The sequence below is a fragment of the Anas platyrhynchos genome, chromosome Z (genome assembly GCF_047663525.1).
Source record: "Anas platyrhynchos isolate ZD024472 breed Pekin duck chromosome Z, IASCAAS_PekinDuck_T2T, whole genome shotgun sequence".
NCBI lineage: Eukaryota > Metazoa > Chordata > Aves > Anseriformes > Anatidae > Anas > Anas platyrhynchos.
In genome coordinates this window covers 70,029,923-70,050,723 of record NC_092621.1, presented here as the reverse complement: position 1 = coordinate 70,050,723, position 20,801 = coordinate 70,029,923, and the positions used below count along the sequence as shown (strand labels likewise).

The 20,801-nt window shown below is 43.9% G+C and overlaps 2 protein-coding genes across 2 annotated transcripts in view; one reads left to right on the top strand and one right to left on the bottom strand.

The window, feature by feature from the left end:
* NCBP1 (nuclear cap binding protein subunit 1) overlaps positions 1–10,998 on the bottom strand; it is a 31,440-nt gene extending 20,442 nt beyond the window's left edge. The window contains exons 1-10 of the mRNA XM_027446939.3: positions 10,799–10,998; positions 10,583–10,668; positions 10,245–10,345; positions 8,960–9,116; positions 6,817–6,924; positions 6,145–6,266; positions 5,633–5,702; positions 4,014–4,229; positions 3,353–3,450; positions 1,945–2,008 (exon numbers count right to left, since the gene is read on the bottom strand). Of these exons, the coding sequence (XP_027302740.1) occupies positions 1,945–2,008; positions 3,353–3,450; positions 4,014–4,229; positions 5,633–5,702; positions 6,145–6,266; positions 6,817–6,924; positions 8,960–9,116; positions 10,245–10,345; positions 10,583–10,668; positions 10,799–10,841 (1,065 nt within the window). The 5' untranslated portion in view covers positions 10,842–10,998. The remainder of the gene's footprint in view (positions 1–1,944; positions 2,009–3,352; positions 3,451–4,013; positions 4,230–5,632; positions 5,703–6,144; positions 6,267–6,816; positions 6,925–8,959; positions 9,117–10,244; positions 10,346–10,582; positions 10,669–10,798) is intronic.
* Positions 10,999–11,046: 48 nt separating this feature from the next.
* TSTD2 (thiosulfate sulfurtransferase like domain containing 2) overlaps positions 11,047–20,801 on the top strand; it is a 14,985-nt gene continuing 5,230 nt past the window's right edge. Inside the window, exons 1-7 of the mRNA XM_038170818.2 lie at positions 11,047–11,413; positions 11,967–12,075; positions 14,171–14,296; positions 15,433–15,538; positions 17,562–17,680; positions 18,741–18,899; positions 19,818–19,956. Coding sequence (XP_038026746.1) covers positions 11,064–11,413; positions 11,967–12,075; positions 14,171–14,296; positions 15,433–15,538; positions 17,562–17,680; positions 18,741–18,899; positions 19,818–19,956 — 1,108 coding nt within the window. The 5' untranslated portion in view covers positions 11,047–11,063. The remainder of the gene's footprint in view (positions 11,414–11,966; positions 12,076–14,170; positions 14,297–15,432; positions 15,539–17,561; positions 17,681–18,740; positions 18,900–19,817; positions 19,957–20,801) is intronic.

Below are 20,801 nucleotides of genomic sequence, written 5' to 3'. Positions count from 1 at the left end.
CAGTACAGCAACCCAGTCACGCTGCTGAGACACTCTCTGTTCACAGCTACCAGTAATACCACAAATATGCTTATAAGCAGCTGCTGAAAGGTGCCACGTTTCAGAATATTTTGCACAGGTTCTAGGGAGCACAGAGCATTCTGACAAACACAGCTCGGCCTGACAAACTACAGCATTCAGCCTAACGGACCTCAAAAATACATATATTTGGGAAGATACTGAGCAGTTTCAGGCTACATTTATGCTTATGGTCTCAATCTTAAATAATACTTTATTTATTTTATTAATTTCTTTGTTAGACAACATTATATCGACTGTTCTGTGCCATATGACAAAAGTTAGTGAAATTTCACAGATGAAACTGCTGAACTGCTGTTGAAAGCAATAAATTTCTGGCTTGAATGTTAAGAGAAACCTTACAAAGGAGTAGTAGCAAGCAGAATGAACAAGTCTGCAAAATGCATGCTAAGCCTTAAAAATTCAGGAACTTCTTTAAAAATACACAGTCATAAGTAATAACGTTAACATTCTAAAACAACTCAAAATTGCAAGAAAAATGAAATTGTGACAGATATAGTCAATACAATTCATACACCAGTCCTGCATTTGTCTCCAGTCACTTCGTCTATGCAGACTTTTTAATTTCATCTCCTCCAAGTCTTTGAATCAGTGGATTTCCAAGGTGTTTAAGTACCTTATTTCATCAGGAATTGCAGTAACTACTTGCTGGCACTAACACTGAGCTGAGCATAAAGCACCTAGCCATATAGCCATATACAGCACCAGAAGATATTGAAGATAAGACCACTGAAGATATTTTGATGTTAAGACAGAAAATTATTATCAATTTTGAGATTCCTCTCTTCTGAATTCAGAGTACAAATAGAGCAACATGACCAAACATAATACAACTTACCAGCATTCAGAATATTTGGCATTTTGGTGCCAACAGGAATTCTCAATCCCATCTTTATTAAGATACACCTTCTACGTTAGATTATTTCTTGTTATAATTAACTACGAAATTCCTATTTATAGACAGTTACTTCTTCATAAAGCCTTTATATAAGTCAGGATTATTACTGAAATCTGTCAATTCCTTTCAATTTTTTATTAGAAATTAATGAAGTTTTATACAGCTCTGTATCATGAAAATAGACCTTTGAAAAGAGGCATTACGAGAAAACCTACGCTGCTCTTCTCTTCTGATACACATTACGTTTAATTAAACTCCTCTAACATGGGAAGTGCCCTGGAGGAAACATCACTATTTCACTTCAAGATCTTTACGGGGCCAGACCAATATGTTCATTTAGAAGATCCACCCGCAGAATCACACAGAGCAGCTCAGGTTGGCTGGAGATTATTTAGTCAAGTCCCCTTGCCCAAGGCGGGGTCACCTACAAGACGTTGCCCAGGGCTGCTTTTTGGAGGGTTTTATACTCCAAGGATGGAGAATTTACACCTTCCATGGGCAAGCTTTTTCAGGGTTTAAGCACATTCACTGAAGAAAAAACAACCAGCCAACCAAACCACAACAACACGGTCTTCTTATGTTTAAAAGGAGTTTCCTATATTTCAAATTTGTGCCTTTTTTTTTTTTTTTTTAAAGCAAAAGTGACTCAATTGTAGCCAACTCTTCAACTATGGGATAAATTAGAAGCAAGAATGTTTGGGAGATGCTACAACCTGCAATACTAGTGCACTAAGAAATTTCAGTACTTGACCAAAGCTCCCCCACACTAAGTTAAAGTTACAACAAAAAGAATAAAACTAGCATTTGATTGTATATAACTTGCTCATTGAAGTTATTCCTAGAATTCAGTGAGCTTCTGGTTGACTCCCAAATCAAGCTGTAATTTAATTGATCTATCATGGAGCTAATTGGGATGTCTTATTTGTGAAATAAGGAGCTACGAAAGAAGTTACCTATACAACACATACCTCGACTATGTGGTAGTTCAAGGGGATCTTGTTATTTCCTGGATAGCTCAACAGCTGGGCAGCACTGCAAAACCATAGGTACGTTTAGTTCTGAATATAACACAGCAAACATGATGTAAAGATACAGTAACAAATCTACAGGAAATGCTTAATTCTGGGCAAGAATTCACACAAAATCAGCACACACACAAATCAACAGCACTTCCAAAGACTGGCCGTTGTTCCACAGGACACTTACAACACGAGCAGCACAAGAGCTCACCGGCACTGCCTGAACTATGACCTGTAAAGATGTATTTTATTTCTCGTTTGCTATAACATTTGAATTCTGTAACGCTAAGCAAAGTAGTTTTGCATGGTGACGTGAAATTCTGGCACGCACATACGAAGTGGAAAAAAAATCCAAACTGAAACAGATGTTCAGAATGACTTGAAAGCACAATTGAGCTAACAGGTTGTATAAGAAACTCCCAAGTTTCAGATGCTTCCTCTTTTAACCAGCTCTTTATCACCTACCATTATTTCACAGCAAACAACTGATACTCTCTTTATTTTATTTCTACCTCTGGCAAATCTCGAATCTGCCTCATTTACTTTCTCAGGGAATTAACAGACTCTTCCAATAACTGCAACAACCTTGCATTTCCAGTTCCTTCTGAATGAAAAAGCTGCAAGGAAAAAACTTTATCACACCCCATCAAGCATTGGTTTTGTCCATTTTTTGTACACTATACCTAGTTTGGTGGGTTTTTCATGGAAGCATGACACAGATAATTAATTACCTGTGGCAAACAACCTCAGTTACCAATTACACCCACCAGATATTACCCAGAAAAAAGAAATGAAGAAATGTGCCTTGACTGGTTACTGGCGCTTCCAAATTCAAACACATGTAATTTGTTGACCCTGCAATGAGTACCCAGAGCTGGCTCCATTTTCTCTGCCATGCAATCCCTATGAGAAGAGGGCAACAAGGAGCAGGAAGCAAAAGCATCTTTGTGAACACCAGCTCAATGCTCATCCTGCCTGAACAAATAAGCTTCTTTAAAACTCCAGGAAGAGTAACACAACCATACTCTCCATAGGGCTCCAATGAAGGGTTATGTGTGTCTGTATAAATTTTTGCACCACATTCTTTATTATCAAGTAATTCCCTTCTCAAGAAGATACCGTTCCACCGGCCCCAGGATTATATGTAATCTTCATGATCAGTGTATTAGAGCCCCACAGTATTGCAGCTAACAGTTTTAATACGGTTAAATGTAGTAAATGAAGTTAATCAAACACTCTAGGAAACATTTAATCCCAAGCTCTTGTGTAACCAGTGCAGGACTCTGCGTATCCCTGATACTACTGAAACCATGGTAGTATGTAAGCACCAGGGCCCCATAGCATTAGCTCTTCCTACCAAGTTTTTCTCTCTTTCCAGTGGGATTTGATGATGCAGTGAAGGTTCTCTTCTATTACAAATCGTTCAACAGAGTGACTGCCAGGCATGACAGGGCCCTAGTTCAAAAAACAAATGAAGATTCATGAAAGTTAGGCAAACTATACTACTTCTATGTACACATGGAAAAAAAAAATAAAAAAACAACAAATATGGTGAGCTCTCAGCTGCCCTATATCCTACTGAGAAGTTGGTGTGACACAGTTGCATGCAAACCTCAGACTTATATTTAAAACAAAATGAATACAAGGGCTCATAAAAGGCAACAAAATTAGAGAATATAATCACGAGTTCATGAAGCATCCACTTCTTCTTTTGGTCCACATAGCAATGAGGCAGGTTAATAACAAGCAGCTCAGAAAAAAACATGCCTGAGTGAAAATACGGCTAAAAAATGGCCAGGATAGAGTGGAGAGAATACTGGTCATGGTCTCATTGGTGACAAAAATTGAGCATCAAGAAATGAAGGTAAAAGGTAGCAGACTTTAAGCAAAGGGAGGTATAAAAGTACTTGGGGAAATCAATACATATTCTTTCCTATTCCTATATACTTTTGTCTATATGTCTGCTGCTGACCCCTGAACCTAATTGTAAAATCAGCTCCTCCACGGGAGTCACGTACCTCGGGGTCATCTGTATAGTCAAACATCCTAAAAATAACCCTTGGCATCGGATACACCGAATCTTCAGTGTGAGGCGGAGGAGTGAACGGAGGCAGATTGTGTTGCAGTGCTTCACAAAGAATGCTATCAAAAGCCAAGTAGGGCCTCAGAATGTGTCGCTCTTGCCAGCGGTCTTTTTTCAACTTCTGAATCTGAGACCAAAGGCAATCTAAATACTGAAAGACAAAAAAAAAAAAAAAAAAGAGAAACATCAGGTATGCTGAATGAGTAACAAAGCTTGCAGCTCACGGCACAATCAAAAATTTATGTTTTAAATTCTGCATTGCATTCAGAAAAGAAAAAACAGTTGCTTTAACCGCTTATTGCGGGATCTAATGATTCAGTAAACCAAGAGATAATTTAGGAACTCTAACCACCAGAGGTGTTGCAAATTCCACACAATATTTTGTTAGCAAAACTTAAACACTGATACGTTTTCAGAACACTAAAACAAAGCCCAGGAGACCATGATAGCAGTTTGCCTGGTTTAGTTGCTTTCTACAGTCCTGATAAAAGCGGTCCAGGACCTCTGGAGGCCACAAACCGCTACAGCCTGTGGCCTTACTGAACGCAGTTTTCAAGGTATAACCAACACAAGAAGCATCTTCATTTGAAAGTGCTTTGCATTTACTGAAATCATCACACTATGAAATGGAAACATAACTAGTACAGGCACCTAAAGTGAATAGTAATGTTTACAGTACTCTGGATAACAGCAGGTCTCAAATGCACTCTGCTAATCTGTTCTCTGCATAACTAAGTAAGGAAATCTAGATATTGGGTAGGCAGAACGCTCATGTTGACATATCAATCATAATCAGAAAGCCCATTTCTTCAAATTATGACTAACAAGGCAATTGTTAAGACTGGGAATTTAAAAATAGGCATCTGATTTAATCAGAACAGTGAACAAAATGTACAAAAAGGCCCAAGTTCCAAAATTTCTGAGAAAAATCAACCTAATTTTCATTGCTTTCCAACAAAAATTATCCTCAAACTCAAGGGAGGAGGAAAAAAAAAGAAAGTAACTGCGAAAAAAATAAACAGAAAAGGCAAATTCTACCTAAGCCAGCCAGATGCCACCTCGTCCACCTAATATTTTGAAGTTTAATTGTGAAAGATGACACAGTAACTGCTGCATACAGCTTCTACGTGTTTGTTTAGCACTTCCTAGGGGAAGTGAAGCCACTTCAAAGGTTTCTTTCTTGCAGGGAGAAAACAGTAAGGGATGAGTAAGTAATTACACGCTGCTTGTCATAAAAGCCCTTTTAGCAAGAAGCCCTGCACATGCAAGTCCAAAAAGAATACTCCAGCTTACAACCACTCTTCATTTAATAACATTTAGTCAGGGACTTGTCAGCTGTCTCCTACTCACCCCATAAAACCTTATGCTTTGGTCCAAGACTTAAAAGAGAACTCCTTATCCAGGACTTCTCAGAAATAATGACAAACAGGAGATAATTCAAAGCATTAACACTTTTAGAGATACCTCTTAATTTTATAGTTCTGATTAAAGGACGCTTCAGGCAAAAATTGTGTTTCAAACTTTCTGAAAGAACGTAAAGTAAAAACCAGTCACCTCTTCTTGTGGATGTGGTTTATCAGCAGTCCAAACTTGAAGCATGGGTACATGAATCTTCTGGCGGCGTCTGTTTACACAGAACAGAAAGCTTTACTATTAAAGGCTAATTTAGGACAGCATTTTTTGTGTGTGACTGTACTACCACTTAAGTCTCTTCAGCTGATGAAGTCTATGGTACACAAAAAGAAGGTTTGTATTTATTTAAAGTATCTCGACAGCAACGTTAACTTGAACCATCTAGGCAAAAACTGTAGAACACTGAAGTAACCTACCAGCACGCACATCACAGCTGAGTGTGAGTTGGGCAGGACCTTCCACATACCCTAGCACTAAACAATATAAAAAAAACTTTTCCAATTAGAAACAAAATCTATCCTTCTGTTTTTCAATGTTCCTTCCCCAAACAACTCAGACGTCAGACTTGATAGAGTTTTTATATGAATAATCAAAGCTATTAATTCATGCTTGAATAAGTAACTTTAGGATTATTTTAACAGCTTACAACTTACTTCAGATAGCTTTCTGTCTGAGACAAGAGGCGATCCATCTCAGCATCCTTTTTCTCATATAACTCCTTTCCAACCCAAGGCAAAGATGACAGAAACGCAAACATGTACCAGTCACATCGGACCTACAAGAAGGAGAATTCTGAAAACTAAGCGTACAATTAAGCTCTGTAAGTTTTCATACATACATCCCATTTTAATTTAAACTAAAACATTACAAAAAACTATTGTTTTGTGGGGACATAAAGATCAGCTGTTAAAGACTGGATTGGCAAGCCATGAAAAAAATTTATTATTGGAATGTATGATTTTTAACTTGAACCATGACAGGAAACTTGGAAAACTTACCCCCTTCACAGTCCTTCTGCAGATTATCTGTGTCACAACTGTAAACAAGCTTGGCAGAACAATCCAGGCACTATGCAGTTGCCAAGGTAAAGTAAAAAGAATTTGGTTCAGCTACCTCAATATAAAGGCCCATGCTTTCTTACCATATACATATTATTTTCTAAGCACCAGAGGCAACTTCTACTCATGCCAAGGAACCTCCACGTGACAGTCCATTTAGGTTGCTACCTCTAAAACTTCCCTGTTTGAAGCTGAAGTATAGAAGTTTTGATACAGTAATAGTGCCATTAAAACAGCCCTAGAGAAGCCTATGGATCTTTTGCTTACTTGGGGTACATCTTCCTCCTGTGTCACACTCACAAAGTTCTCAAACATAGCAACCATTGACGGTGCAGCTATTACGTGACAGTTCACAAGGTCAGATAGAAAACGGACCTAAAAAAGACCAAAAATGTTTTACATGAATATATTTTAACTGACTGCACATGAATAAAAATTACTTGAACAACAAAAAATAAAAAAATAAAAAAAAAATAAACACGGTATTTGTTCAGTATAAGGAAGGCAGAAAAACCACACTCTGTACAAACCCACCTGTCAACTCCAAAGAACAAGTAACAGAAGCACTACCTAACGTTGTTTGCTATAATGTCTGTAGTCTGTTCCACTGCAGTAACATTGCAAAGATGATATTCCTAATTAAGAAACAGTAGGAAACACCGATATGCATTTAAAGGCATGCAAACTGATACTATAGAAAAAAGGAACTCACACTTCTCTCTTCTATACTTGCAAAGGATCACTAAAATTACAGGAACAGGGCAAACAAACAAACAGTTCTAAAATGCTGAAGACGGATTGATCCATTGCTTCAGTAGTCCAGAGGTGCGCCAGGAACAGCAGGGCTGAAATCTGTACGCCATTTACACGAGTCTTTCATACATATTGAATTTCTAGCTATTTGTTCATAAATACAGCTACACGGAGAAAGCCTATGCAAAATGCTGTTATTTTCAGGTTTCAGAAAGACGCTAAATGGATGGCATGCTGGGAACCAAATGGCCTTAACTGCCTGAGAAGAAAAAATTCTCCATGGCAAAAATATGCCCTTTATTTGGCTGCATACTATTTAGAAATCCAGACTGACAGAAATGGCAATTTAAGTAGAAAAATCTAGGGCACAGCAGTGCTACAGGTTACGCTGGGACCTACCTGGGAAGGGTTTACTGCATTATTTTTTTCTTCACCACTCTTTTGATAGATTTGTATCCTGCCTTCAAACTTAAACAAGTTTCTGGTATGACCCAAACTCTCATGGTATGACCATAATCTTGACAAACAATATAGGTTGAAATTCAGTGCTAGTAATGACATCCCCACTTTTTTTTTTTTCTTACAGACTTATTTTTTCTTAATGGCATACTCACAAGAAAGTAGTCAAAAACCACCACAAACACATAAAAAAACACTTTTTTTGAAGGCAAATCATTGCAAAGAAGTCTTGGGGAAGCAATTTGAGCTAAGCACAGTGCAGCACTCGAAAAACAACTGCAACAGATGAGAGTAACAAACTCTTACTTTCCTGATATTTATTGCACTAAACAGTCTTTGAGAAGTCTTTGGCAAAGCTGAGGGCAGCTTTCTACTGCCACTATCTTAGCTGTCATTCCCTCACAGGGCATTTTTAAGTAAGCATGACCAGAGAAGGTGGAGCTGAAAGCAAGGGACAGTACACTCAAATTCAATTTTATTAGCAAAAAAGTCCCACTCCTGAGCAGCAGTCACTTGACAAAATATAGTAAAATACCAGAATTTTAATTTTTACCTGTGGGCTTCAAATGAAGCATGGGAGCTTGCCACTGGGCTTCTAAATCAGACATCTCTGAAGTTCTAATATTATTTTTGCAGACCAAATCTACAAGCAGTGAGAGCTGAGCATGTGATTTCAGAGAAAGACAGCATACAAACCTGTCCATTTGATTTTTACCCCTCTTTAGCAGAAGGAAAACACAGCCCTGGTAACAGCCATGAATCAGCTGTTATGAACAAAACTTATGGTTCTATGTTGTTTTTGTTTTTTTTCTTCCCCCCCTCTCCATGGGAGCCACAAGAACAACAAACACGTTTAAACAAAAAAATAACATGACTTCCATTCACCCTTCAAATTTCACAGGAGAAAATAGAAAAGGTTAGGGCACTCTGCTTACTGCAAGTTAATTTGTCACCGAGAAAATACACAGTTGGAAGTCAGTTTTGCAACTTTAATGTGACTTTTCTCCCCTTTGGAAGGAAATACTTCTCACGTTAGCAGACGTTTCCTCTTGGTATACCTACAGTGCACCATGTGTTGATGCCAGGAAAGACTGTAATACACACAGAAAGGTGTCCTGGAACAAAAAACGTGAAAGGAAGGAAGAAAAAAAGGATGTAGAAAAATGTAGAAAGACAGATAAATAAAAAAACAACTTACTAAGTGGACAGCTTCATTGTACATATTGACTTTCAGACATTCTTTAAGCTGACGAATCATGGCTTCTACAAATTCCCCACCAAAGTTGTAGTTTCTGGCATTCAGCAACCCAACTAGTGTCGTGTAAACAGTAAGCTTTTCTGGTAACAGACGTGCACTGACACAGAAAAAGAAACACGGTGTTAGAAGTTTATTCATCATGTGCCAAGTGGCAACGGCACAGCAGCTCGGAATTTGCTTACAGTAAGTTAAACTCATTTCAGGTGGAAATAAGAAAAAGTGCTAGCAGAATTGTTAGTTCTGTCCCGTGGTTAATACTTTGCCTGGCAATCTCTTTTTCAGAATTACCGTCATTTAGAAAGGCAGGCATCACTTTTGACAACATTTATGACATTTATTTCAAATTGCTAAGCATTCTGCAGAGTTCACCAAATATTGTGATAGAACAAACACAAAGATGTAAGATGCTATTTTAAGTTCATACTTTAGGATAATCAACAAGACTGCACAAGAGATGTACACCTTTTACGCTCTTAATTTTGACCCCAGGTTCCTCTTGTCGAAGTAGCTGATTTAGAGGCAACAGAGGGAAGAAACAGACAAGGCTGGGTCCTGCTATAAAGCAATAAATTTCCCTCAACCATACTTTGAATATCTGTAGGTTAACTCTGTATTTCAGTGTGTTGCACTGCTATTGGGAAAAGCTGCTATTGTAGCAAACATTGCTACAAACTAGATTTAATGCACTTGCAAAACTATAGCACAAGCCACTGCTCAAACGCTCTCCCTCCTCACCACGCTCTTTCTTCGTACTGCTCTTGTACGCTACCATAAGCCATGTGGGGACCCCTCCTCCCTCAGCCCCATCTCCTGTGACCCGACACAGCCCAGTGCAGCTTCTGCTCCTTGCTGGGTGAGAGGAGTGCTGTCAGCCAGGGAGAGCCTGCTGGCAGCTCTTCCATGCTCCCAGCTCCCCGCCTGCAGAAAAGGGGCTTAAGAAGACAGGAGCATCGCATCACCAGAGGAGAGGAACCAGCAGCAAGAAGAGAGCACAGCCGGTGAGACGCAGTATTAGCAGCCAATGGCTTTAGTGCCTTTAAGTGTTTTGTTGGGAAACAGGCTGTCACCCAGTACTGTCCTATTTTTGTTGCTGCCGAGGAGCTGCTCTGAGGTTCTTTCATCTGCTTCAAGCCCTGCACCTGTTTCAAGGAAACACACTGTGCCTTTAGCACTGGGGGAAAACCAGCATCTCCCTGACCCGGCCCCAGGCCTTCTGCATACGTACACAGTGCACAGGATCCTCAGTATCTTGCTCTTGTAGTTGGGCAGATCCGCCTCCAAAACGCCGGCTAGGCCCTCCAAGTTGCTCTCCAAGGACGAATTGCTCTGAGGAAGGCGCCATAAATAAAGATAATAATAACAATAATAGTAATAAAATAAATAAAACAAACAACAACGCAGCCCCATCACCACCACCAGGCACCGCGAGCCAGCCCCCAGCCCTCAGCCCCCCCCCCACACACACACAGGGGCTGCGTGCGGGCCCCAATTAACCCCGGGGCGCTAATTAACGCCTGGCGCAGCGCCCCGTCCCGACCCGTCCCGTCCCGCTGGCCCTTTTACCTTCTCCCCCACCCTGCAGATCAGCGACTCCAGCCTCTCCTCGATCTCGGACGGCTCCGACGTCCTCCGCCGCTTGTGGGGCTGCCCTGCTCCGACACACGCGCGGCGGTTGGAGAGCCGTTAAAAGCCGTTAGCAAGCAGCCGCTGGCGCGGCTCAACGGCTACCGGGAGGGATAAACGGGAAGGGGGGGGGGGGGGGGGGGGTTGGGCACTCACCATCGCTGTCGTCGCTATCGTCGCTGTGCCGCCGCCGCGACATGTCGCGATGAGGATGAGGAGGATGAGGAGGGGGGGGAGGAAGGCTCCGGGTCGTGCCGCTCCGCGCCGCGCGGGGAGCGATGTGCGCGCGCCGCCCGCTTCCGCCCTGCCCGCGCCCCCGCTTCCGGGGGGAGGGGGGGGCTATGGCGGACTTCCGGTGTCCCCCTGAGGGAGGAGGAGGAGGAGGAGGAGGAGGAGGAGGAGGAAGAAGGGGGGGGCCAAGATGGCGCCCGGCGAGGCGGCGGCGGAGGTGGTGGTGGCGGGGCGCGGGGCTCGGAAGCGGCTCCGTGCGGCTTTCTCCGCCTTCGTGAAGGCCAGGGAGGTGCCGGCGGGCGCGGCGGGCGCCGTGTGGTGGCGCTGCTGCCGGCAGACGTTCCGCGAGCGCGGCGGCATCCACCGGCATGTGGGCACCCAGCACGGCGCCGAGCTGCTGGGCGCGGGGATGGGGACGGGGACGGGGACGGGGACGGGACCCGGTGAGGCGCAGCGAGGGGCAGCGGGGCCCGCTGGCGGCACGGAGCTGAGCGAGGAGCTGCCCGACACCCGGCACCTCGGCCCCGCGGAGCTGCAGAGGTAAGGAGCAGCCCCGGGACACCCCCCCCCCCCCCGCACCCCCAGTGAACGAAGCTTTGTCGCTTATTTATAAATAAAACCTTTTGTTTTTTTTTTTTATAGTAGAGAACCCCTCCTGCTGCTCAGAGCGCAGGCACCCGCCACCTTACTCAAAATCTGGTTTTATTCGGGGTGTGTGTGAGCTTGCAGGGCTGAGCGCTTCGTGAGACGGTTGCATGCCCATAACTAAAAAAAAATATAAATAATAATTAAAAAAAATGAGTTTTTGTAGTCTGTCCGTTAAGGGAAACGTGTATTAGGTGTCCTGTGCTGCACAGCTCCCTATGTGACCGGTCCCAAGGCATGCAGGAGCTGCCCCCATTCCCCACCCTCCCTCCCGGACACCATCCAAACCCCGCAGTGCTCCCCCCTCCAGGCTTTGTTTTCTCCCCACCGCAAGGAAATTTCCCACTTTTTGAGAACTTATCACCGATAACATACGTCTCTATTCTGTCCACATTCTGACGCTAACGTCCTGTTCCTCTGTGTTCGCCCGTTGCCGTGCTGTGGGCAGCAAGGCGGGAGAGGTGCTGCTGTATTACTGCTACTGCGAGGTGAGGGACCCGGAGAAGCTCTGCGCCTGGCAAAGGGCGCTGTGCGTGCACCTGCACCTCACTGGCAAGGTAAGGCTGCAAGATACAGCTGTGTTTCCTTGTGTCATCTTTGGAAAGTGTTGTCTGCGTTTCATGCAGGGTGATGCGGCTTGGTGGGTCCTCAGCTGTTTTGTCTGTTACCACTCCGTTAAGAAAAGCACCCAGACACTGTAAAGTATCGTTTAGAAAGTTTCTTATTAAAGCTAAAGCTACAGAGAAGAAGAAGCTACAGGTAATCGTACGCCCCTTTTGATGCTGAGAAGCAGGAGTTGTGCACGCCCTGTCCGTGGAAGGGTTAACCCACTCTGGTCATTCAACCTGCTGCAGGGTTTATTACCAGGAGAAGAAGCCCAGCCACCATGCTTGCTGTCAGACAGAAGGGGTGCTCGCGTGGGAACTTCTGGAGGATCTTTCACACGCAGCCAAGGACACGGGGGTGGGAGGGAGCCCAGCCTGTGTGTGCAGCACATCCCGAAGGCGAAGCTGCTCATGCAGCACAGCACAACCCGGCTGCGTGGTGTGTTGCTGCCTCCTTGAGGTGCAGCGGGCTCATAGGCAGGGTCACTTCACGCTGTCAGGAGTGAGAAGGGAGCAACTGGCAGCTTAGGTAATGCCACCAGGTATCAGTGCTGGTTCCTGAACAGCACCTTTGTGCTTTTCGTTCCTTGGAGGAGAGAACAAAGAGTCCAGCTGGCTTCTGGAGGCTGTGGGTGGGGGCGCTTCAGGCTCGAAAAGCTGATGTCCCTAGGCTATCCGTGGGGAGGGAGGTTTTCCAAGAGGACAGCTCTGAGCAGGACACTGCTTTTGTCTGTGACTTGTCTCTCTGAGTAGCCTTTCTTTCTCTGCCAGCGGTAGGAGACCAGCCTCTGCACGCTGTGACTAACTGTGTGGGTGCACTGGAGCCACTTGTCCACAATCCTGATGCTGGCAGATGCCTCCCCTTTCTTGGTCTGAATCTCTGCAGAGAATATCTGCCCCCATTTCCTCCTGTTTGGATTTTCTACTTCCAATTCTTTTTATTTCTTAACGCCTGCTGGGTTTCTTGTCCTGATATACAACCTAAACCTCCCCTGGCACAACTTGGGGCCGTTTCATACACAGAAGACTCAACCAGGATGGACTGTACTGTCAAAGCACTGTTGGTTGTTTTGTTTATTTTTTGATGTTTCCTTCCCAAAGTTTTTACTACTCCCTTTGCTTCATTTTCTTGCTCTTAATTTCCTGTATCTCAGGAGTGGGAACAGAAATTTCTCACGGCACTCTAACTCAGCTAACAGATTTGCGTCTCATCTCTGACAATTTTCCCAGAGCTGCTGCTGTTTAAAGCAGAACAGATTGTACAGACCTGCATGCAAAGCTCTGCATTGTACAAGCCCAGCCTTCCTTGCTTAGAGGGAATGAAAGGAACACACCGTCCCTGTTCTACATCTGCACAGTCTGGGGCTGAAATATCCTGACGCATTAGCTTTTCTTTTTGATCATGTATCTTGTCTGGTGGTTGGGTTTGTGTTTTTTTTTCCCCCTTGTTTTTTTTTTTTTTTCAATTTATTTCTTTTCCAAATCAGGTTCAGCAGTTGTCTTTTCAAACATTTTTTTCCTCCATTTTTATATTCAGTCTTTTTTTCACCAGCTCAGAGTTTTTCTTCATTTACGTCAGTGCTGTAGGTAAAATGACTCACACTGGCGTTTAATATCGCACGCCATATTATGCATATCCACATTTTCCTTTTATCACCAAGCACCCTCCCATTGTTCCTGAAGCAGACTTCAGTGGGGATTTTAATTCTGACTGCAGGATGTGTTTGTTAACCAGTTACCGTTTTATTGCTTGAGCTTACCAGACTCTCCTGATGTCAGTCTTCTGAAATGGCTTAAAAGCAATTACTGGGTTTTTATTTCAGTTTTTGTTTTACTATGTTCTTTCTGCTCACCTTTGCTATAACTCTTTTCCTTCCTTCCTTCCTTCCTTCCTTCCTTCCTTCCTTCCTTCCTTCCTCAGTAGTCTCTCCTCTGAACCTACTTTGACATCTGCCTTTTGTTCACCCAGTCATATTTTGCACGTTTCACCACGATCTGTTTCTGCTGTTACTAAACCTTAGCCCCAGCTTCTCCTCTTGCCTTCCAGGTACGAGTTGCTTCAGAAGGAATCAACGGAACAGTGGGTGGAAGCAAAGTAGCCACCAGTCTCTACATTGAAGTCATGCTTTCCCAGCCTCTGTTCAAAGACATTTTGTGTCAAGATGATTTCAAGGTATGAAAATGTAATTTCAACACAGATGTTATTAATGCAGGACTTGTGATGTTTGAGGAATGGGCACACTGCTATTTGGTAATACACTTTTGCTCTAGCAGTTCTGCTCTGCCTGCACTGGTAAATTCCTAAACTAACTATGTTCAGATATCTGCTGGTGCAAGCTGTTGTAGCAGGTGCTGTGAGCAGTGGTGGCAGCAGATGCAAAGTCATGCGGGCTGCACACAGGTGAGGGAGAGATAACACTTCTCCACTATCCTTCAACATGCATTTCCTCTGACTTGACTGCCAAAACCTAGGCATCACAGCTTACACTAATCCACACAAAATACTCCCCCACTCCCTTCTTCACTCAGATGTGAGATCCTCACCTAGAAGCCTGCTGGTTTAGGTTTCTTGCAGGCTTTGGTGTCCCGATGCTGTCCACTGTCAATTCCATGATTTGGATGTGTTTAAAAAAAAAAATACACAGGCAGAGTCACGGGGTTCTTCCCTACTCCAGTCAGTGCCTGACCAGAGGGAGGGTGGGGTGCTGACTTCTACCTGAGCCTGAACACGTTTGTTGATTGCAGTGGTGGTGGCAGCTGTAGCTGGCACCACGTGGCATTCTGGTGGGCTTCTGCTGCCCCATCTCTGTACATCCTTTCTCTGTGAGGAAGGAAGGCTGCTGCTTTGATGACCATTTTGTTTTCTGCACAGTTTTGTTTGCCCGGAGTACCATTTTGTTCTCAGCAAATAACTAAATCAAAGAGCTCGTGAAGCTCGTGACACTCAAATCTCGCACAGAACTGCAGTGCTCATTCAGTTGTAGCTCTTCAGTTGTGTGTTGTGTTTGGATGAATTTCAAGGATAAATCTGACCTTTTAGTTAGTGATGTGCAGTTGCAAAAACGAAGTGGGGATGGAATTTTACTTTGGCAAAACCTCCAGCCCTGCATTACCCCTCAGAGCACCAACACTCTTGTGTTAGCTTTTGTTGTTACAGAATGTCTCATGGATCCTCCACATGCTGTATCTTTCCCCCAGCCACCAAGATACTTCCATATTCCAGTGGAATGTAGAAATTACAATGAGTGGATGTTTTTGATCTTGACACCTGGCAACCGTGTTGGATTATTTCTGTGTTTAATTTCCTAGAGAAGTGCAGGAGGAGCTCACTGCTTCCCAGACCTTCGAGTTGGAGTATTTAAAGAAATCGTACCTATGGGCATAGATCCAGAAAAAGTCTCTTATAAGGAAACCGGTAAGTTGATTTCATGAAAAAACAAAGCCTCTCATCACACTGAGAGGTAAGCGAAGAACAAAGTGTCTTCACCAAGAAATACTTCCTGCTGCACAGTGGCCAGGACACAGCAGATACAGAAAGCATCTGAAGTAGATGAATTGATTCCTTACCAGTAGTCAGAAGTCAATGATGTAGGGAATTTGCTGGCCCAGATTTTGTTGTGCTAAGTGCTTCTCTGCTTCAAAAAGCTGAGAGCTAGCTGTCCTTTTTGTAGCAAATTGTAATAGTCCAAATGACTTTTGGAGTAAGCAAATACTTTATTCTTTAGTCCGGGAATGGCTCTGGACACCTGCTAAAGGCAGATCTCAGGTGAGATTACTTGTGATGATTGGGAAAGACGCTTCAAAGCACGAGAGTATTTGTTATAAATATTTTGTAGGTGCTAGCTCAGAAATGGTAAGTATAAAGAGCTCCAGTGCTCTATCAGCTTGCTGTAAGAACCAACTTGTATAGGAAGAGTTTTCCATAGTCTTGTGGATCCAGTGGATTGTCATGCTGTGGATGCAGAGAGCTGTACTTAACTTTTTTAATAAGGTGCCAGAATCCCGCTGAAGCTTACACTTGGGTATTTATATGCATTTTCCTACGCTTGGGACTGCTGACCTGACTTTCCTTGTGTTGAAGTTAAAATAGTCATGCTCCTATCACAGTAAAGCAGAACCAGGTTTTGTATCAGGATCATGCCAGCCCCCGGCACAGGCAGCATTTGTTTTCTGCCACTTATAGCTGCTTAGTATGGATTAAGCCCAACAAGAAGTACATAGCTACGCACCTGCTATGAGGACACTTACGTAGATGGTAACATGTTGGTAGACTTACTCGTATTAAAGATTTGAGAAGTCTGGCTGTGAAGTTTATCCCAAATAAAAAAAACATTCATTTCAAGTAAAAGCTATCAGTCTGTGATTGTTTCAACTCCCTGCTTCTGAGCTGACATTATACTGGATGTAAAACTCCTGTGGGCTATGCTAAGAGCCATCTCTGCATGCTGCCATGTTATTCACATTATGCTGATTTCTTCTTGCCATTACAGCAGTTAACAAGCTTCTTACAGAGCCCATCCCTCCCAGGAATGGATACCTGCCCTTGTGGACATGTAAATGATTGTTTAGTGTTTGTCCCTCCCAGCTGGGGATACCTGGCTTTGTTAGCATCGGAGTGATCGTTTTTCATCACTCCCTTCTCTTTTCCTAAAACAGTGTATATATATGTAGGTTGGGTCTCTTTAGTCACTTGGCTGAGAACGGCAGCAAAGGGAGAGCTGCTGTCCTCTTGTTCTCTTGCTGTGATCATACTTCATAAAACTTCTGTGAGCTGTCCTAAATTGTACTTGTATTACTGTACATCTGGACAGTGAGCAGTAGCTCTACAAATAACAATTAGCAGAGCAGTTCTGGACATTTTTTTTCTATCAAGAGGTTTTGTCGCTGGCAGACTTCTGTAAGTAGGGGATTTTGGTGAGGGAGACTTTGTTTTCCAGTCAGCTGAGCAACCTAAAAGTTGAGAAACTTTAAGTAAATTCAAGTTGCATTGCAAGTAGTACATGCTTGCAGAAATTTTCCGTTTTGTTCAAAAGGGATTAATTTCAGTGAAAAAGTTGTGTCTCTAGGGTTCTGCCCATCCAAATACAATGAAAGATGAGCCAAGTGGAAGGAAACACATTACGCTGTTTTTCACAGTTGTAAGAGTTGCCAGGGGAACAAAACAAAGGTCATACAGACAGGCAACTGTCTGCTGCTGCTTCTGTCATGTGGAACAGCTGGAACAGTGTTGTGTTTTCGTTCATTCACCAGTAGAAGCTGAACACAGATAAACTTAGGTGGTTGGGTTGGGATGCAAACTCTGAATTGTCGCAGAAAAAAAATGTCTTTTAGGCTGGAACTTTGAGGAGAATCTGAACCAGTGAGAGATCATATATGACATATTGTAGTTCTCATTCTCACAACTTCTTTATCTCTGTCTTTATTTTTTTTTTCTAAAGGAATCCATTTATCCCCTCAGGAATTTCACAGAGAAGTAGAGCAGTATCTGTCTCAGGCCAGTCAAGGACAAAGCGATACCATCTTGCTGGATTGCAGGAACTTCTATGAGAGTAAAATTGTAAGTGGTGCTTGCCTGCTTCTTGCAGGGTTGCAGGTGCTGAACGGAAGCAGTTCGTGTGGCAGGGGTGTACCTTTACTCAGGAGGAGAGGTGACATTGACTGAAATAGTACCAGTGGCTGTTAGACACAAGCAGTGGAGGACCCCGCATGACCCTGTGGAGCAACCCAGTATGGATCCTGCCAGGCAGAGGGCTTGTACAACTTGAGGCAGGAAGAAGACAAAGCAGTCCATAGGCCAAGAGCAGCGAGAAGTTTATTGTTTGAAGTAAACATAGTGTAACATGTAAGGACGTTTTCTAGCATTTTTGCAGTGCCCCACATGCCAAGAAGAATGGGGGCGTCCTGTCCTTCCGTTTCCCACGTACCAGCTCTCCTGCACTGCTGTAGTGTATCCTCTGACAATCCTGTTCTGCCTATCTCCGTGCTTGGATAAGAAGTGTGTCCTGAATTTTCTCATATTTTATCAGCTATTTTGTTGCATGAATGCAGTTGAGGAGCAGCCTGAAGTATTGCAGAACCACAAAACAGTTTGGGTTGGAAGGGACCTTAAAGATCATCCAGTTCCAAGCCCCCTGCCATGGTAGGGATGCCACCCACTAGATCAGGGTGCGCAGGCCTCATCCAAGGCCAGGAGGTGTCCTGGCCTTGAACACCTCCAGGGGTGGGGCATCCACAATCTCTCTGGTCAGCCTGTTCCAGTGCCTCACCACCTTCTCAGTGAAGAACTTCCTCCTAACATCCAATCTAAATCTCCCTTCTTGCAGTTTAACACCATTCCCCCTTGTCCTGTCAGATAAAAAAGTTGCTCTCCATCTTTTTCATAAGCCACCTGTAAGCGCTGAAAAGCTGCAGTGAGGTCTCCCAGGGACCACCTTCTTCAGGCTCAACAGCCCCAGCTCTCTCAGCCTTTCTTCTGAGAAAAGTATTGCATTGTTGGCTGTGTGCAGTGACCCAGTTGTCCTGGCCCCAAAATTTGTTACTTCCTGTAGCCTGAGGCGTAGACCTTGCCAGGTAAGACAGCGTATAACCACTCACATGCCCGTCTGTTGTTATTTCAGGGACACTTCCAGGGCTGTCTGGCTCCAGACATCAGGAAGTTCAGCTATTTTCCCAGCTATGTCGATGAAAACCTGGAGCTTTTTAAAAACAAGCGTGTCCTGATGTACTGCACGGGAGGCATTCGCTGTGAAAGAGGCTCTGCTTACCTACGGAGCAAGGTGAAATGTCATTCTGAGGGCACAAGTGTCGGGAGTTGAGACTGCAGTGAGGGTGATTGTCTTCTCTTTTGTTGTTAAATCCTTACTGAGCATAAAGTGCTTGGTGTGGGGAGAAGGGTGTCTCACATTTGCTTTGTGCTGCCTGTCACGGACACGGATTGTTTATTGCAGCTCAGCACGATGTGCATGGACTGCAGTCACAGCAGCGATTGCTCTGTGAAAGAAGTGAACCATTCACTGAGAAGAGGTATTTATTTGTAAGTGCCTCGACCATTCTAGTGGTGTTTGAGGAGGGTTTGAGAGCACTCTGCCGTGTTTCCACGAGCTCTATCTAGGTTATGCTCTGTGCTCGTTACTGTACAGCCTGAGCATTTTGTGTGAGGAAAGCCATCAAGTCAGTGATTTCCCAGTGTTGTGGAGTTAAACCCTTCACACATTTTATTGTTCTAATTGTGTCTTCCATGCCACCGTTGTCCTGGGTCCCTACCTTAAGAGAAGTGAACATTTACATCCAGAGATGTAAACCTTGATTCTTTCTCTACTGCACGAACGTGAATCTTGAGAAATTCTGCTCCTGTAAACAGTTCAGCACAAAACAAACAAACAAAAACACAGAGGCAGCAGTGGTTCACAGAGGTTCAGAAGTGCTTAATCTGGGATGCAGCAAACCTCCCTCATCTGAGGTGGCTACCAGCCTTTTTTTGGCTGTACTGTCAATTGCTTCTTTAGGCTGATGTCAGCCAGCCACCCAGTGGTGCTGACTAGATTTGTGCGTGCACCTGCTGCCATCTGATGGTTGCTGAGAAACTGCTGCTGTTCCATCACCCCTGGTGTCATTTCCAAATCCGCTTGGGTAGCTCTGGCCCAGCCCCACTGCTGCCGTCTCCTTCAGCATTTCTGCTGTTGTGCTTGAAACAGGCAGTGTGCAAAGAGGTGTACCAGCTAAAAGGTGGAATCCACAAGTACCTGGAAGAGTTCCCGGATGGATTCTACAGGGGGAAGCTGTTTGTATTTGACGATCGTTTCTCCATTTGCTCCAATGAAGATGTCATCTCAGGTAAGGCTAGATAACCTGCGTGCAAAATGCTGGGAAGCTATGGCAGAGTTTTCCACAGAGATGCATAGAACAGGGGGGACAGACTGGCATGTGTATTTCATCCTCGTACTCACGTTGATCTGTTAGTACTGTCACTGTTTGTGATAATCAACTCTAATCAAGGTTTTGACACACAAAACACAAACGAGAGCTAAAGAGGGCACTAAACAGAGTTCCCTAAAGCTGGGTGAGTAAAATGAAGCCTCCCCTGCAGAACAGCTGCAGTTATGAGCCATCAGCAGCTGCAGGGATGTCACACACTGCTGTTGTTACCCACTTGTTGACCACAGAGATGATCAGACTGTGGTTGGCCAAGTAACCACAGCGTTAGAGTTCTCCTGGTGTCAGCTGGTCTCTGCTGCAGAGGTCTGAGAGTGTTAGCACAGACTGACAGGCACTGGGAACGTGGAGGCACTGCGCTCTGCAGCAGTTAGTTGTTTTATGCCTTCATAGTTTCTGCAGCCTGTAGAATCTCCGTGACCTCCAGCTGAAGTTGTTACGAACATTGCCTGATCGCCTGGCTTGGGTCACTCTTCAGCTGTTTCAAATGAAATGCCTGTTGTCATCTTCTCTGTTGCTAGGTACAAATAGAAGGAACTTGGCTCTGGCTTTTTTTTTTTTGGTTTTTTTTTTGGAAGCAGTGCTTTTTTTTCTCAGAGTGGGTAACGTTCTGAGCGTAACCTCCCACTCCTCCTCTGCATTTTACCATACTCATCGTGAAGGTTCCTGGCTTGGTGTAGCAGCAGAACACACTCTGGGTATATCACAGCCATTTTTCACAGAAGCTTCAAGGGGAGGTGTTGAAG